The following is a 13,608-nucleotide window of genomic DNA, read 5'->3' on the forward strand; positions in this document are numbered from 1 at the left end:
GCGTAAACAGCGTAAATCTTGGTTGATTTCACCTCGTTGTTTGACGTTCTTCTGCCCTCTAGTGGCTGAACCACGTACTCACAGGCAATCAACTTCAAGTGTGGAATAAATTCCACAATGACGTAATCAAGCAACTTTTTTGTTATTGCAGCAGCTCACTCCTCTATGTCCTACTTTCTAAGAAAGTCAATTTTCCACAGGAGTCAGTTTGATTACAAGCAGACATCAGAGGTTTTCCATTTGGTCTGACATAGTGGTTAAGGGGTTCAACTGATTGCATGATGGGCTGTAAAACAGGTTCAAAGCCCAAACACAATCAGTTCAAGGTTCTTCATCTGAATTAGGAGATACATATCTGCACAGCTGGATACCATTGTCAAAGGAACACTCTGTAAGACACTCTGATTAAGGTCGTCTGCAATACAAATTAATGATAATTACACAGTAAAAAAGTAATCATTTTTGCTCATGGTCTTGAAGTATAATAGAGAATGTATATTCTTTGAAAGAAAATAAATACCACACATTGTAACAGGTTTCTTCAGAAAGGGATTACATATATTTAGCCTTTGGAAGCAAATTAAATCATACATATTTGTCACTGTGTAAATATGATATTATGGCTATCCTGTAATAGGCATTTCATTTCATTAAAGGAATTTTAATAAAATTTCATTACATGAAAAAGAAACAGAGGAATGTGAATGTTGTTTTGTAATTCCTGCAGAATGCCTACAGTTTGAGCGGCTAGTCTCTCAGCACATCAGAGACTGCCTCCCTCCCTCCTTCGACCCCCACCAGTTCGCTTATAGAGCGAACCGATCTACGGAGGACGCCATCGCCATAACACTTCACAGAGCGCTGAGTCATCTGGAGAACCGGAAGAGCTATGTGAGGATGCTCTTCGTGGATTACAGCTCAGCGTTTAACACAATCATCCCGGACATATTAGTTACTAAACTGTTCAAACTACAGATCCCCCTCCCCACCTGCACCTGGATCAAACATTTTCTCACAAACCGCCCACAATCTGTCAGACTTGGCCCCCACCTCTCCTCCACGCTCACACTCAGCGCACTGGTTCTCCTCGGGGCTGTGTGCTGAGCCCTCTACTGTACGTCCTGTACACTTATGACTGCACAACCCTCTACCTCAATACAACTGTGCAATTCCACTGTGCACTTTAAGTAGTTTTTAAAAGGCCATATTATTGCACAAGTTTTTGTTTATATTTCTTTATATTTACAATGTGCCTTCTTTTTAAAGTTGTATTTTATTGTATTTTATTGCATATTATTTTTCTATACCTTATTTCTATACTTATTTGTATTGTGTTTATATAAATGTTCCACAGAGCGCTGTTGTTGCAGACCACCCACAATTTCGTTGTACCCCCAACGTGCAATGACAATAAAGTCTATTCTGATTCTGATTCTGATTCTGATTCTGAGTATAATAATCCCTTCTGAAGGAGTGTGTTTGTGTACACTGAGTAATGGATTTCTATCCAACAGGTCACACTGCTGTTGTACCTCTGTGTAAGGGTATTTTGCACAGCTACTGTACCAGTGAAATGTTTGCAGACTCCAAGGAACTCAACCTAGGTTATGAACGAGTCAGTTAAAATTGTAATGCAATGTATCTGAACTGAAACATGGCAATTAGACAACACATGAACAGCAAAGGAAACAAGTTATTAGCATGCACTGACATTGACCTGGCTGAGGCAGTGGAGGAGTTTCATAAGAAACACACCGAGCTTTTCCATTCAATCTGCTGTGTCCAAGAGGGATTAGGTCACATGACGCGAGATGAATGTCCCACATAGGCCCACGGCCAGAATCTAATTTCCAGTGCCCTGCTGGTGGGAAATAAATTGGAATATTTGATAATGCGGAGATGCCGATTCATGACAAAGACTGATCTCTCCCTTGCTCCTTCTCCCTCTCTCTGTCTTTGCCTCTCCATAATTACTCATATCTCCACTTCATCAGAGACTGTCACCTGGCTGAGTAATAGATTTCTGCTGACACTAAATAAATGCGTTGCAGTAACTCATTCTGCTCATAATTAATCAATATACTTTTTGCATTATCCGGGCATGGGCCCTGAATGTTAAAATGATCAACTAAAAACATAACCTGTGGAAATATTAGGTTGCTTTCAAGTCACATTGCACAGTACTACTGTTATACTGTCATGGTATTATACTTTGACAAGGCAGCTATATGGCATACTGGTAAGGAGCAGGTCTTGTAACCAAGAGCTTCCTGGTCCTTTTCCCTGTTGTAGCCTTGGGCAAGCTACTAAACCCACATTTGCTTCAATAAATATCTAGATGTATAAATGGATAAAACTGTAAGTCTAGGTAAGACCTACTGGATAAGAGTGTCCACTAAATGATAATAATGTAATGTAATAAAAAAAACCTGCCCTCCTGCCCTCCCTTTGTCAATAGTTCTTAGTTCCTTGCAAAACTTTCTATGATTACATTTTTGCAGTAATTCTGTAAAACTGGAACAGCATTATACATGTGTTTGTTCATTCCTAACAGAAAATTGGCCAGAAAAAGTGTGGTCAACAGAACATACGCAAATACAGATGATCTCGTTCATTAGTAAATAACAAATTAATTTGTTTAAGGATTTGAGTAAGAATTCAACATACCGAACCGCGTTATTTTCATTAATGCAGCAGTAAATGCGATGTGAAATCGTAGAATACACAGCTTTCGTGTTCTGGCGAAACAACGACATTTTACGGTGCAAATGTCACGAATACAACATTTAAATACTGAGGTTTTGCTAAGTAGGAACGTCCAAGAGGGCTGGTATCAAATATATTCATGTTGTCTGTAGGACACTTTCCAACGCCGCAAAATATTTTCGCTCCGTTAGTTGGTGTAAAAATGTCCATCTCCTATATCTTACCGGCTAGAAACACACTTCCCCGATTTCTCTGCACTGTAGCCAATCACACCGACTCGTGTAGAAGCGAGGCGGCATCATCTGCAATGGTTCCCTGCAGTGGTGTGTCTGGCCGGTGAAAACAGGTGATGCTAGCATTCCACTGTTGCCAGTTTTAGTTTTAATTTTGCTAACGTGTATTATTTGTCGACATTCTGATTATCCGCTCCTTACATGCATGGACTCAACGTTCTCCTTGTTGTGGAATACATTAAATAAGTGAAGGTAATCATGCTTGATTTTCTTAAAAGCTAACTTTAGCTAAACAGCTAACATTATTCGTTTTCTTAATGAACCCTGACACATTAGCCAGATAATTTAATCATGTATTTCCAAGAGCCTAGGTAGATCGTAACACTTGTTAGCATTTAGCTAGTTTATGAGCTTTACTCCGAATTTGAAGAGAGTAAAGGTAAATCTCTTCAAACCAACACGCACCCAGCCGGCTAGCTTGGTCGAGTAGATCATTAGTTATATGTAGCTGAAGGAAACAGAACATTTTGTCAGCCAATAAATTAGCCTGGTTCATATTTGAATAAGTATGCCACATATGATGTCTTATTCGGCTATCAAAACGTAAGTAGTTACATAGCTAAATGCATTAGCTAGGTCGCTAGTTGACCAGTTACTTGCATGGGCGACAATGAACGTTGTGAAGCGACAGTGAAATTTCGGGTCGACACGCACCTTTGTTTGCACAAGCTGTGTGTTACTTGCGTTTACGTCTACTGGCTAAGACCGAATAAATTAGGATGACTAACATTTCCTCTGCATACAACACTGTTTGTTAATACATATTTTCTCTGAGTATAGAACTTCAGAAATGAAATAGGGCTAGTTTTGTTGTTCATGTTTGCATTAAATTTTTTTTTCCCTCTAAAGGAAGACCATGTCTTACCATCCTGGCCGTGGATGTCCCAGGGGAAGAATCCCCCCTGGGCAACACGGGTCACCCCAGAATTATCGTCCCCCAAACCAGAGACAACCCCCTCCCCAGCCACCTATGCCTCCTTACCACTATGAGCCATCATCATCCTCATGTCCTGGATACTCTGGTCAGGGGAATAGCGGTTACATGCCCCCTCGTCCCGATTTTATGCCCTACCCTCTCCCCGTGCCTTCCCAGGGTCCAAGCCTGCTCAACCAGTGCCCGATACGTCCCCCTTTTCCCAGCCCGCCAATACGGCAAGGGTTCCCAGAGCCGCCGAACTTCCCCCCTCCCCCTCTTCCCAACTCCTCCAGCAGCTCCATGCCGGCCCCGCCGGGCTCTGCCCAGAACGCCTACCACTACATGATGCCCTCCGTTCCACCTCCGCCCCTGCCCCACCCACCGGTCCCACCCTCCATGCCGCAGCCAATGAGCTACCAGCCCCCGTACTCCATGAGCTACACCCAGCCCCCGTTCCCCCCGCCGGGCTTCAGCCCTGGCTACGCCCAGGGCTCCGGTTCTTTCAAGGCTGAGCCCTTCAGGCACGGCGGCCAGTACAAGGCGGAGAAGCCACCTGGCGACCGCCGGTCCCCTGAGAGGAGCAGGCGCCATGAGGAGCCCCGCCACAGGAGCTACGGTTACAGCAGCCATGGAGACCGGCACAAGGTGGACCACCCTGGCGAGCGCAAGGAGAGGGGGCGGAGCCCGGACAGGCGCAGGGCAGACGGGAGCCGCCACAGGTCGGAGTACGAGCGGGGCAGGAGTCCGCCCCGACACAGAAGCCGGGAGCGCAGCAGGTACCTGTGTGCTGGGGACCCCGTTTTACTATCGTAAACAGGCAGAATGGGCTGCACTGCTATACAGAAACAACTACTAGTAGTTTGGATGAATCACCTTTAATTCTGTGGTGCATAAAGGCACCTTTCTGCAACATAATCTAGGAATGTTTTCCAGTAGGTATGTAGGCCTGTACCATTTAAAGCACCTACACTGTACCTACCCTGAAGGTCCTGTTTAATGAGTGTGATACAAGTTGTATTTTTTTTTTTCTTAAAATCTGAAGTTTAAAAACATTTTACAGTGTTGTTTTAAAATCTCAAACGTAACGGAGACATTTAGTGTGTTTCTTTTTTTACAGTGTATTTTATTTGCATTAAGCTGTGGTGTCTGTCCACAATTCAGTAATATGTCTCTACTTGCCAATTTGTCCAAGGGATAGGCATGAGAACATGCACTTAGCTCAGGATACAGCACTTTTCACGAAATGGGTTTCTGACTTTTTCTGATTCCGAATGATTCCACTGTTTGTTTGATTTGGTGGTGTGTTCATGCAGCCACAAAGCATTTTGTCAGTGCCTGATTTTGTGAAATTCGATATTATGATATTTTGTCTCACACTTACCTAAGGGCCGTCTGACAGATTTTGAAGATTTCTATGCACATTATTGAGGAATGTGGCTAAGTACTGACCTTGGAGCCCTGCAGTTTTTACACAATGTGTGATGTTGGGGCCGTGGCTGGCATTGTTGAATCCGGATCAGTGTTTAATGATTGATTCTGTCACCAGGGAGAGACATCGCCACAGAGACAGTAGGAGATCTCCTTCATCAGAGAGACAGCACAGGAAGAGACCCAGGAGGTGACGTTTAGTCCACAATTTGTGTCATATTGAACATCTGTTTTTTCATAAAGGCTTTTTCTCTTTCAATAATATTTGGCTGTGTATCTCAGTGGCTGTGGACTCTTTCCCTCCCTTCATTCCTAACCTTTAACATCACAGACACACACTGTTCCATACACACTGTTTACTGATAAGGATGATGTCACACATCATCACTAGGGCTGTGTCAATGGATGGCAACATCAAACAACACCACCAATGTTAAGAAAAAAAAAACACATTACTGGCTCCCCATTTGTTTGCAGTATTGGCTTTTCGCAGGCATTATATGATTTCCATTACGCTTTGAGCCTCTGTGGGTGCAGTAAGTGTTCTGCTTAGTCTTTCTTGATGCACATGCTCAGTTGAGTTCTGCTTGTTAATACTTTTTGCACATGCTCAGTTGAGTTCTGCTTGTTAATACTTTTTGCACATGCTCAGTTGTGTTCTGCTTGTTAATACTTTCTGCACATGCTCAGTTGTGTTCTGCTTGTTAATACTTTTTGCACATGCTCAGTTGTGTTCTGCTTGTTAATACTTTCTGCACATGCTCAGTTGTGTTCTACTTGTTAATACTTTTTGCACATGCTCAGTTGTGTTCTGCTTGTTAATACTTTTTGTACATGCTCAGTTGTGTTCTGCTTGTTAATACTTTCTGCACATGCTCAGTTGTGTTCTGCTTGTTAATACTTTCTGCACATGCTCAGTTGTGTTGTACCTGTTAATACTTTTTGCACATGCTCAGTTGTGTTCTGCTTGTTAATACTTTCTGCACATGCTCAGTTGTGTTCTGCTTGTTCCTCCTTCCCCGCATGTGCTCAGTCGGTCAAGCAGCCGGGACAGGAAGCGCCCCCGTTGGGAGGAGGAGCGCGAAAGGAGGTCGGATGGCCCGGGGGCAGGCAGGGATCGGAGTCACACTTCCCTAAAAAGCCGGGACGCGGAGGGCGCCTCGGCCGACCGGATGGAGGACGAGAGGGAGGAGGAGGAGCTGCTGAAACCAGCCTGGATCCGCTGCACCCACGCCGAGAACTACTACTCCAACGACCCCATGGACCAAGTGGTGGGTCGCTCTCTCTGCACACACTGCACAGCTTCTGAACCTTCAAACTTGTGAAAATGATCGAACCTGAGTAACGATGAAACTTTAAGTGTGATGTATTTTGGATTCTGTGTTCTAGTGATTGATATATAGTGATGTATAGTGTACTTGGCTTCCGTTGCCTAGTCAGGTTGCACAAGTTAACTTGTGGTCAGCGGTGTTCAATGTGGTCAGTGGTGTTATGCTAACACTCACTGGTTTGGGAGTGTTGTTAGCCTGGTCTGTCACTTATATACTTATGTTCTATGGTGCTGGAAGTCTCTCTGGATAAGAGTGTCTGCTTAATGCATGTAATGTAATGAATGCTAATGTCACATCAGTACTAAAGCAGGTCAGAAAGATCTGGCAACCTCAGCCAGTGGGTTCAGTCAGACTAGTGTGACACCCCCTGGCCTGTATTGCATGTTCCTGATTCCTGATCCCCCTCATCTGTAGGGGGACTCCACTGTGGTGGGGACCAGCAAGCTGAGGGACCTGTACACGCGCTTCGAGGAGGAGCTGGGGAAGAGGCAGGAGCGGGCCAAGGCCTCACGGCCCGAGTGGGAGCCGCCCAAGACCAAGCTGGACGAGGATATGGGTATCGCATTGATGGCACATATTTGTTTTAGTATTATTTTTTTATTTGAATGCTGCAAGGTATTCTTTTGGATATTATTTTCATATTTTCATTCTCACGATAAAAAAGCCCTTGTAGTGTGAATTCTGATTTTTGTTAGGGGTCTGTTGTGGGTTATATAACAATGTGAAGCATGCTCCAAACACAAAGTATGCTTAACTAATCTCTTCTGTAGTGGTACACCCAATTGTAGGGCTAATACTGATAGCTGATGTTCACCTAACTATCTTTGCCATTACAAATAAGCTCTCTTTATGCTATTACTGGGAAAATTTTAATTTCCTGATTGTTGTGCGTGAATTCTTTCTTGTAACACAGTCACATAAATGAGGGAAACTGATAGAATTAAGGAAAGAAAGATGTTATGAAGTATGAAGTCTTTAATTAAGCTTAAAATAAAATTAATATTTGCATGATCAGTGCTGTCAGCTCCTTGGTTTCCTGGTAACCAACTCATTAAAGTAAGTCAGCTGGCCCAGTGTAAACAAGCAGATACAAACCCTAAGCGAAATGATCCAAACCAAATTTATGTAATAATGCAATAATCTTAACTAAATTAACTCTTAAATTAAATCGACTTCATTAACTTATTGTACTTGAATTAACGCGATTACGTTAAATGGTTAATTCACTTTGCGACATTAGTGATTTTGTCCGTAATCATGTTCATCAGTAAAAAGAAGCTTCCGGCACTTGTATTTTCCATGTTTCAGAGATGGGATGTGACTGACACAGGCCCAGCTCTAAGTGGACTACTGAGCCCCTGTGTGTGGGCAGTAACATCAATCCACTGTCCACTGCAGTTAAACCGAGTGTAGCTATGAGACACACCTGAATTCCAGATGTCTGCTGTATGATTTAAATGTTTTCTGACTGACAGGAGGAAATGACAAGACAGTGGCTCTGTAGAAGTGGATGGCCATGCACTTAGTTAGTGCTTTGGGTCTGAAACAGCCTGCTGTGGAGTGTACCGTATGTACATCCAAGGCTGCAGAGGCCCAAAGTGAGATGGGCACAGAATGGCCGGTGGCAGTGCGGTCTTTTTTGCCCCTTGATTGTGTCAGTCTAAGTTGTGAAAGTGATGCAGTGGTAGCTGTGCTTCACAGTAGCCCGGGGGTAACTGCCTGTCTTCACAACTGTAATTCTTTAAGAATGTGAGGTGCTCAGTGGGGTGATGTACCTTCTGTTTATTCATTAGGTTTGTTGCACAGAATTTCCTTGAGCTCTGTCCTCTGCGGGAGGCTTAAGTAGGGAGTTGGAAGCTGTGGTTTGGTTCTTAATTTATTGCTTTTGAAAACCAGCCCCATGGCTATCTCACCAAGTAGCATAGACTGAAGGAATGTACAGGCTTGCAGTTTCACCCCAGTCAGTGTGTGCAAACTAATGTTGTTTTTGTGTTTGTCGGGATCTACAAGGTGCTACATTGGTTTATAATACGGGACGTTAAAAAATACCATGGGTGTGTTACACATCACTGAAGAGTATTATACGTATCTAAAGGATGTTATATGTCATTCAAGAGTGTTGTACAGTGTTGAGGAGTCTTTTATATCAGTGAAGTGCGTTAATATCAGTGAAGAAGACTGCATGTTATATGTCACTGAAGCACGTTATATGTTGCAGAAAAAAGTCATACATTGTTGTATAGAGGTATACATTACTGAAGAGCAAGAGTGTTGCACATCACTGAAGTGTTATCCTCATCTGACTGATGCAGCAGTGCACCTGTGCTTTTCCATTCACTTTTTACATTCAGCCAGAAGTTAATAAAGTAACATTTGGCTGCTTTTAAAACATTAATAGGAAACAGTGTATTTAAATCAAGTGCATTTTGTGTAGAGGGGGAAGGACATGTGATTAGATGTCTTGTGTGAAAGCCACTGTTGTTGTTTTGGCTGAGACCTGCCTGCAAGCGTAAATGGACCGCGGCTGACCTGGTCTTTGCTCCTGTGCCCCCCCGATGCAGACGAGAGCTCCAGCGATTCGGACTGCGAGTCTGACGGAGGCAGCAGCTGCTCCAGCAGCTCCGACTCAGAGGTGTTTGACGTCATCGCCGAGATCAAGAGGAAGAAGGCCCACCCCGACCGCCTGCATGAAGAGCTGTGGTACAACGACCCGGGACAGGTGAGGCTATCATACCCTTTACCTGTCTCAGGAAAGTCTCCTGGGGCGGGTCAGGTTATCATGCCCTTAACCTGTCTCGGGTACAGTGTCCTGGGACGGGCGAAGTTGTCATACCACTAACCCATCTCAGGTACAGTGACCCAGGCCAGGTGAGGATAGCATATTCTTACCATATATCAGGTACAGTGATCCAGTGCAGGTAAGTGCTGTTGTTTAGCGTGTCCGTGTCTGTTTTGTTTACTGTGGCTGTGCAATCGGCTCATGTATCTGTGTCCTTTTGTCACATGACAGATGAACGATGGTCCCCTGTGCAAGTGCAGTGCCAAGGCCAGGCGCACGGGAATACGTCACAGCATCTACCCCGGAGAGGAGGTGATGTCCTTAGATCACCCAGAATGCATTTCACCATTGTTCTGTATCTGTTGATTGGACGATTCTTCTGTACGTGCAGGGGAATGCAAGAAGAGAGGACTAGGATCATATAGGAATCATTTTCTGTTTCAGGAAAAATAATGACATTCCCATAAAAATATTAATTAACTGATTAATTGAATTGAAATGAGGAGCGTGTGGTTAGAGGCAATACATTATAACGCACAGCTGTATTACTGGGAAGCAGAGAATTCAGAATATATGCTATATTGTGCTGTAGAGTAGTGATAGACACGGTCTTATTCACGCACATCATCAGGTACTGTGCCTTGTCATCTGGAGTTCATGCTTGTGCATACAGAGCTGAGTGATTTGCCCTCCTCTGGATTTCAGGTATCTGGGTAGAGTTGTGTATTTTGCCTCACGTCAGCCGCAATTGCTGTGATCAATTGCTGGTAACCCTCACAGAATGCTGCACAGTAAGGGAGCTCTGTGAAAAGAAAAAAAAAAGATCTGTTTTGGTTTCTCTTACTGGCCAGTAACACATGCATTTATAATGGAAGTAGACATTATTCTGTTTACCACCACTGGTTCCATGGCAAAATAAAAGAACATAAAGTTTGAAAAGTATTCACAGATGCCAACAAAAAAATATGTGGATATACAAGGTTGATGAACACTCTGAAAGTTTACTTTACTTTAACTCTCTAGCCTGTCAAAATGTGCCGTCCCATGAACAACAACGCCGGGAAGCTGTTCCACTACAGGATCACAGTGTCCCCGCCCACTAATTTCCTGGTATGTCACACCTCTCTCCTGGTACGCTTTGTTGTAGCTACAAACTGTCTGTGCATAACATCTTCTCCCTGTATTTTTTTTTTAAATTTTATTTTTAATATTTGCATTTGTAGACGGACAGACCGACAGTGATCGAGTACGATGACCACGAGTACCTGTTCGAGGGATTCTCCTTGTTCTCCCACGCACCCCTTACCAATGTAAGTTGCGAGACTGATTCCTCAGGACTTTTGGTGATTTCTCTCACCCCTCCGAAAGTGCCAATCCACCGAAATGTCAGCCATCTATGCCGCGCGCCAAGCCCTCCGGGAAAAATTTGTAAGGAGTCATAAATAATTCAGCCTGGGGCTTGATCTTAATTGACCTCCGCAAGCTTGTTTTCTGTATTGGTCCTTAGTCTTGTGTGTCTCGTTCTTGTTCAAGAATAACCTTGATAAACTTTTTTCTCTGAGCTGTTGGACTGACTTTGCCTTTCTGAAAAGGGGGTCAGGAGGGGGCTACCAGGATCAGTTACTGTCAGTTATTACAGGAGCGTACATTTTAAAGCCTCATAGACCCCAGGCCCTTTAGGCGTTTAGATCCCGCGTGTGATGAGGGTGGACAGGAAATCGATATGGGCCGACGGGGGGGGCTGGAGGGGGTGCTCGTGGCTGGTGGGTGGGGGTTGGGGGATTTGAGCTAAAAAAGAGAGGCGCTCGTTCGGTCAATACTCCGACTTGAAAAGAATTCAGCCAGGATTAGTTTAGATTACCAGAAGATAATTCAAACAACCGCGGCGTAGCCTTGCATAAATGAATGTGTTAGAGCCGGGGTGGTGCGGTGGTGAGGTGGTGGGGATTATGGGTCTCTGCGCGGCAATTGTGCGGGCGATATTAGCACAGGGGAGTTAGATGGGGGGGGGGGGGGGTAGGGAGGCGTGTAGGGGGGGCCGAGGTTAATCCCGGAAAATGGACTCTTCCCGCAGCCAAAAAAACAAAGACCATGTACAGGAAGATTAAGTAAAGGAAGATGAGGCTTATCTGTTTAGAGGGATTGAAGTCACTTAATGTTCTAAAGCTCTGGGTAAAGATGGTGTTTTTTTTCCCCCAACCCCCTCTCTCCTTTCCCTGCTTAAAGAGATTGGGTTTTTAATGAGTTTCCCTGAAATGTAACCTGTGTCGAACACCCAGGCGGTGTTAATGAGCGGCTTTCACTTCTTTTGCGTTCTTATCTCTCTCTTTTTTTTGTCCCCCCCCTCACATTGCGGCAGATCCCATTGTGCCGAGTGATTCGTTTCAACATAGATTACACCATTCACTTCATCGAAGAGATGACGCCCGAGGTCAGTCTTTCTTTCTCTTTTTCAACTTTCTCTCGCTTTGCCTCCTTTTCATTGTCCAGTTTTTTTGTCCATTCCTCAGATACCTCATGCATTGTTTCCCTTTCAAGTCTCCACTTTATATTTTAAAAGGCAATCCTTCCAGTCATCACTTGATTGTGATTAATAATTGATTTTCGCTTCTGCAGTTGTTGCTTGATGCACTGTGTCTCGCATCAGCGCTGTCTCTCTTATGCAAATTAGACGGTTTCCAGTTTCTGTTTTGTGTTTACTTAAAGTCTCACCAGGTGAATCAAGTACCCTGCAATGTACAGGATGGAAGTGTAAAGACAGTAAGTATAAAGTGTGACCAATCAACCAAGCAGGTTTCCACAGCACACTGGAAGAGAAACATTGTCCCTTGTTGACATGTGACCAGTCGGGGACAAACAGGTGTCCATAGTACCCTGGGACAGAAACATTGGTTCCATTTTGTCATGTGACCAGCCAGCCAAGCAGGTGTCCATAGTACACTGGGGCCGAAAAATTATTCCATTTTGTCATGTGAGCAGTCGGGAACAGGCAGGTGTCCACCAGGTGTCCACAGCACACTGGGGCAGAAGCATTATCCCAAAGCCAGACTGTGGGATTCCCTGCTCACAGCACCCCCTGACACACTGAGAGACGTGAGAGGGATCTGACCGGTATGGTGCTCTACAGTGGGGGTAACACTTTATCTTTTGGGATTTCAGAACTACTGTGTGAAAGGACTCGAGCTGTTCGCCTCATACCTATTTAAGGACATCCTGGAGCTGTATGACTGGAACCTTACAGGTGCGGAGTTCCACTGCCTGCCTCATATAACGCATGTCTCTATGTGTATGTGTGTGCATTGTCCATTGACCAAGCATATGTGTACATAAGTATGTTCATTTGTATGTATGTGCTTGCATATAATTATACATGTTGTACTTGTGTTTTCTTTGGGGATTAGTGTTCATATTAATTAGTCTGGAGATAATTTATTGCTGTTCCCTGTTGGTACATTTATTTTAATATAGATATATAGGGATAGTATGTAGAGCCTGACATTTATTTCAGTAGGAATGAACACTTTTTTGTTTTATTAAGCGATAAAATAACTCTGGGTTGAAATTGATTTTAGGTTCCACATCCAACTAGGAAGTAATGATAGATCCCTCCAGAATGCATTTCACCATATTTTTCTATCTTTTTCGATTGGACAACTTTGCTGTGCACGCAGCAGAATTCAGGCAGAGAGGACAAAGGGATCAGTAGGGGACCACTGCCTGTTTCAGCTAAAAATAATGACATTTTCATAAAAAAATTATTACTGATTGACTAGTTCAAGGTAGCCACCTAAACATTCTTTAAGATTTCTTATTCTAATTTGCAAATTCCTGTCTTATTGCAGGGACTTATTATATTTAATTATTCTTAATTTATTTACAATTATATTTCATTTATTTTTTGTCTTAGCATAAGAATATGTTCGCTGTATCTAGCATACTGCTTTACATCTTGCAGTCTGGTCCTATTGTAATTGAAAAATGCTTGACTTACTGCAAGTAGTTGAGAGGGCGTTCCTTTCAAGATTGGCCTTGTCTGTTCACGAATGCCAGCCAGCCTTGTTCCTCCATTTCGGACAGCGCTGGTATATTTAAGATTCTGTGCTCTTGCCATTTGCATCAAAGTCTTTTTAGAGTATGGAAGTAATGAAACACTTA

The 13,608-nt window shown here is 43.6% G+C and overlaps 1 protein-coding gene across 2 annotated transcripts in view; it reads left to right on the plus strand.

Annotated features, from left to right (window-relative positions):
* The first annotated feature begins 2,982 nt into the window (after positions 1 to 2,982).
* The window catches only part of drosha (drosha ribonuclease III), a 75,583-nt gene continuing 64,957 nt past the window's right edge, over positions 2,983 to 13,608 (plus strand). Inside the window, exons 1-11 of one of the 2 annotated variants that reach the window (XM_036521607.1) lie at positions 2,983 to 3,052; positions 3,849 to 4,691; positions 5,462 to 5,533; positions 6,377 to 6,614; positions 7,089 to 7,230; positions 9,236 to 9,393; positions 9,685 to 9,765; positions 10,477 to 10,563; positions 10,677 to 10,763; positions 11,813 to 11,884; positions 12,613 to 12,694. In XM_036521607.1, the coding sequence (XP_036377500.1) occupies positions 3,856 to 4,691; positions 5,462 to 5,533; positions 6,377 to 6,614; positions 7,089 to 7,230; positions 9,236 to 9,393; positions 9,685 to 9,765; positions 10,477 to 10,563; positions 10,677 to 10,763; positions 11,813 to 11,884; positions 12,613 to 12,694 (1,855 nt within the window). In that variant the 5' untranslated portion in view covers positions 2,983 to 3,052; positions 3,849 to 3,855. Of the gene's footprint in view, positions 3,192 to 3,848; positions 4,692 to 5,461; positions 5,534 to 6,376; positions 6,615 to 7,088; positions 7,231 to 9,235; positions 9,394 to 9,684; positions 9,766 to 10,476; positions 10,564 to 10,676; positions 10,764 to 11,812; positions 11,885 to 12,612; positions 12,695 to 13,608 lie in introns of both variants that reach the window. The other variant, XM_036521606.1, reaches the window with a different exon arrangement.

This window comes from Megalops cyprinoides, chromosome 2 (genome assembly GCF_013368585.1).
Source record: "Megalops cyprinoides isolate fMegCyp1 chromosome 2, fMegCyp1.pri, whole genome shotgun sequence".
Classification (NCBI taxonomy): domain Eukaryota; kingdom Metazoa; phylum Chordata; class Actinopteri; order Elopiformes; family Megalopidae; genus Megalops; species Megalops cyprinoides.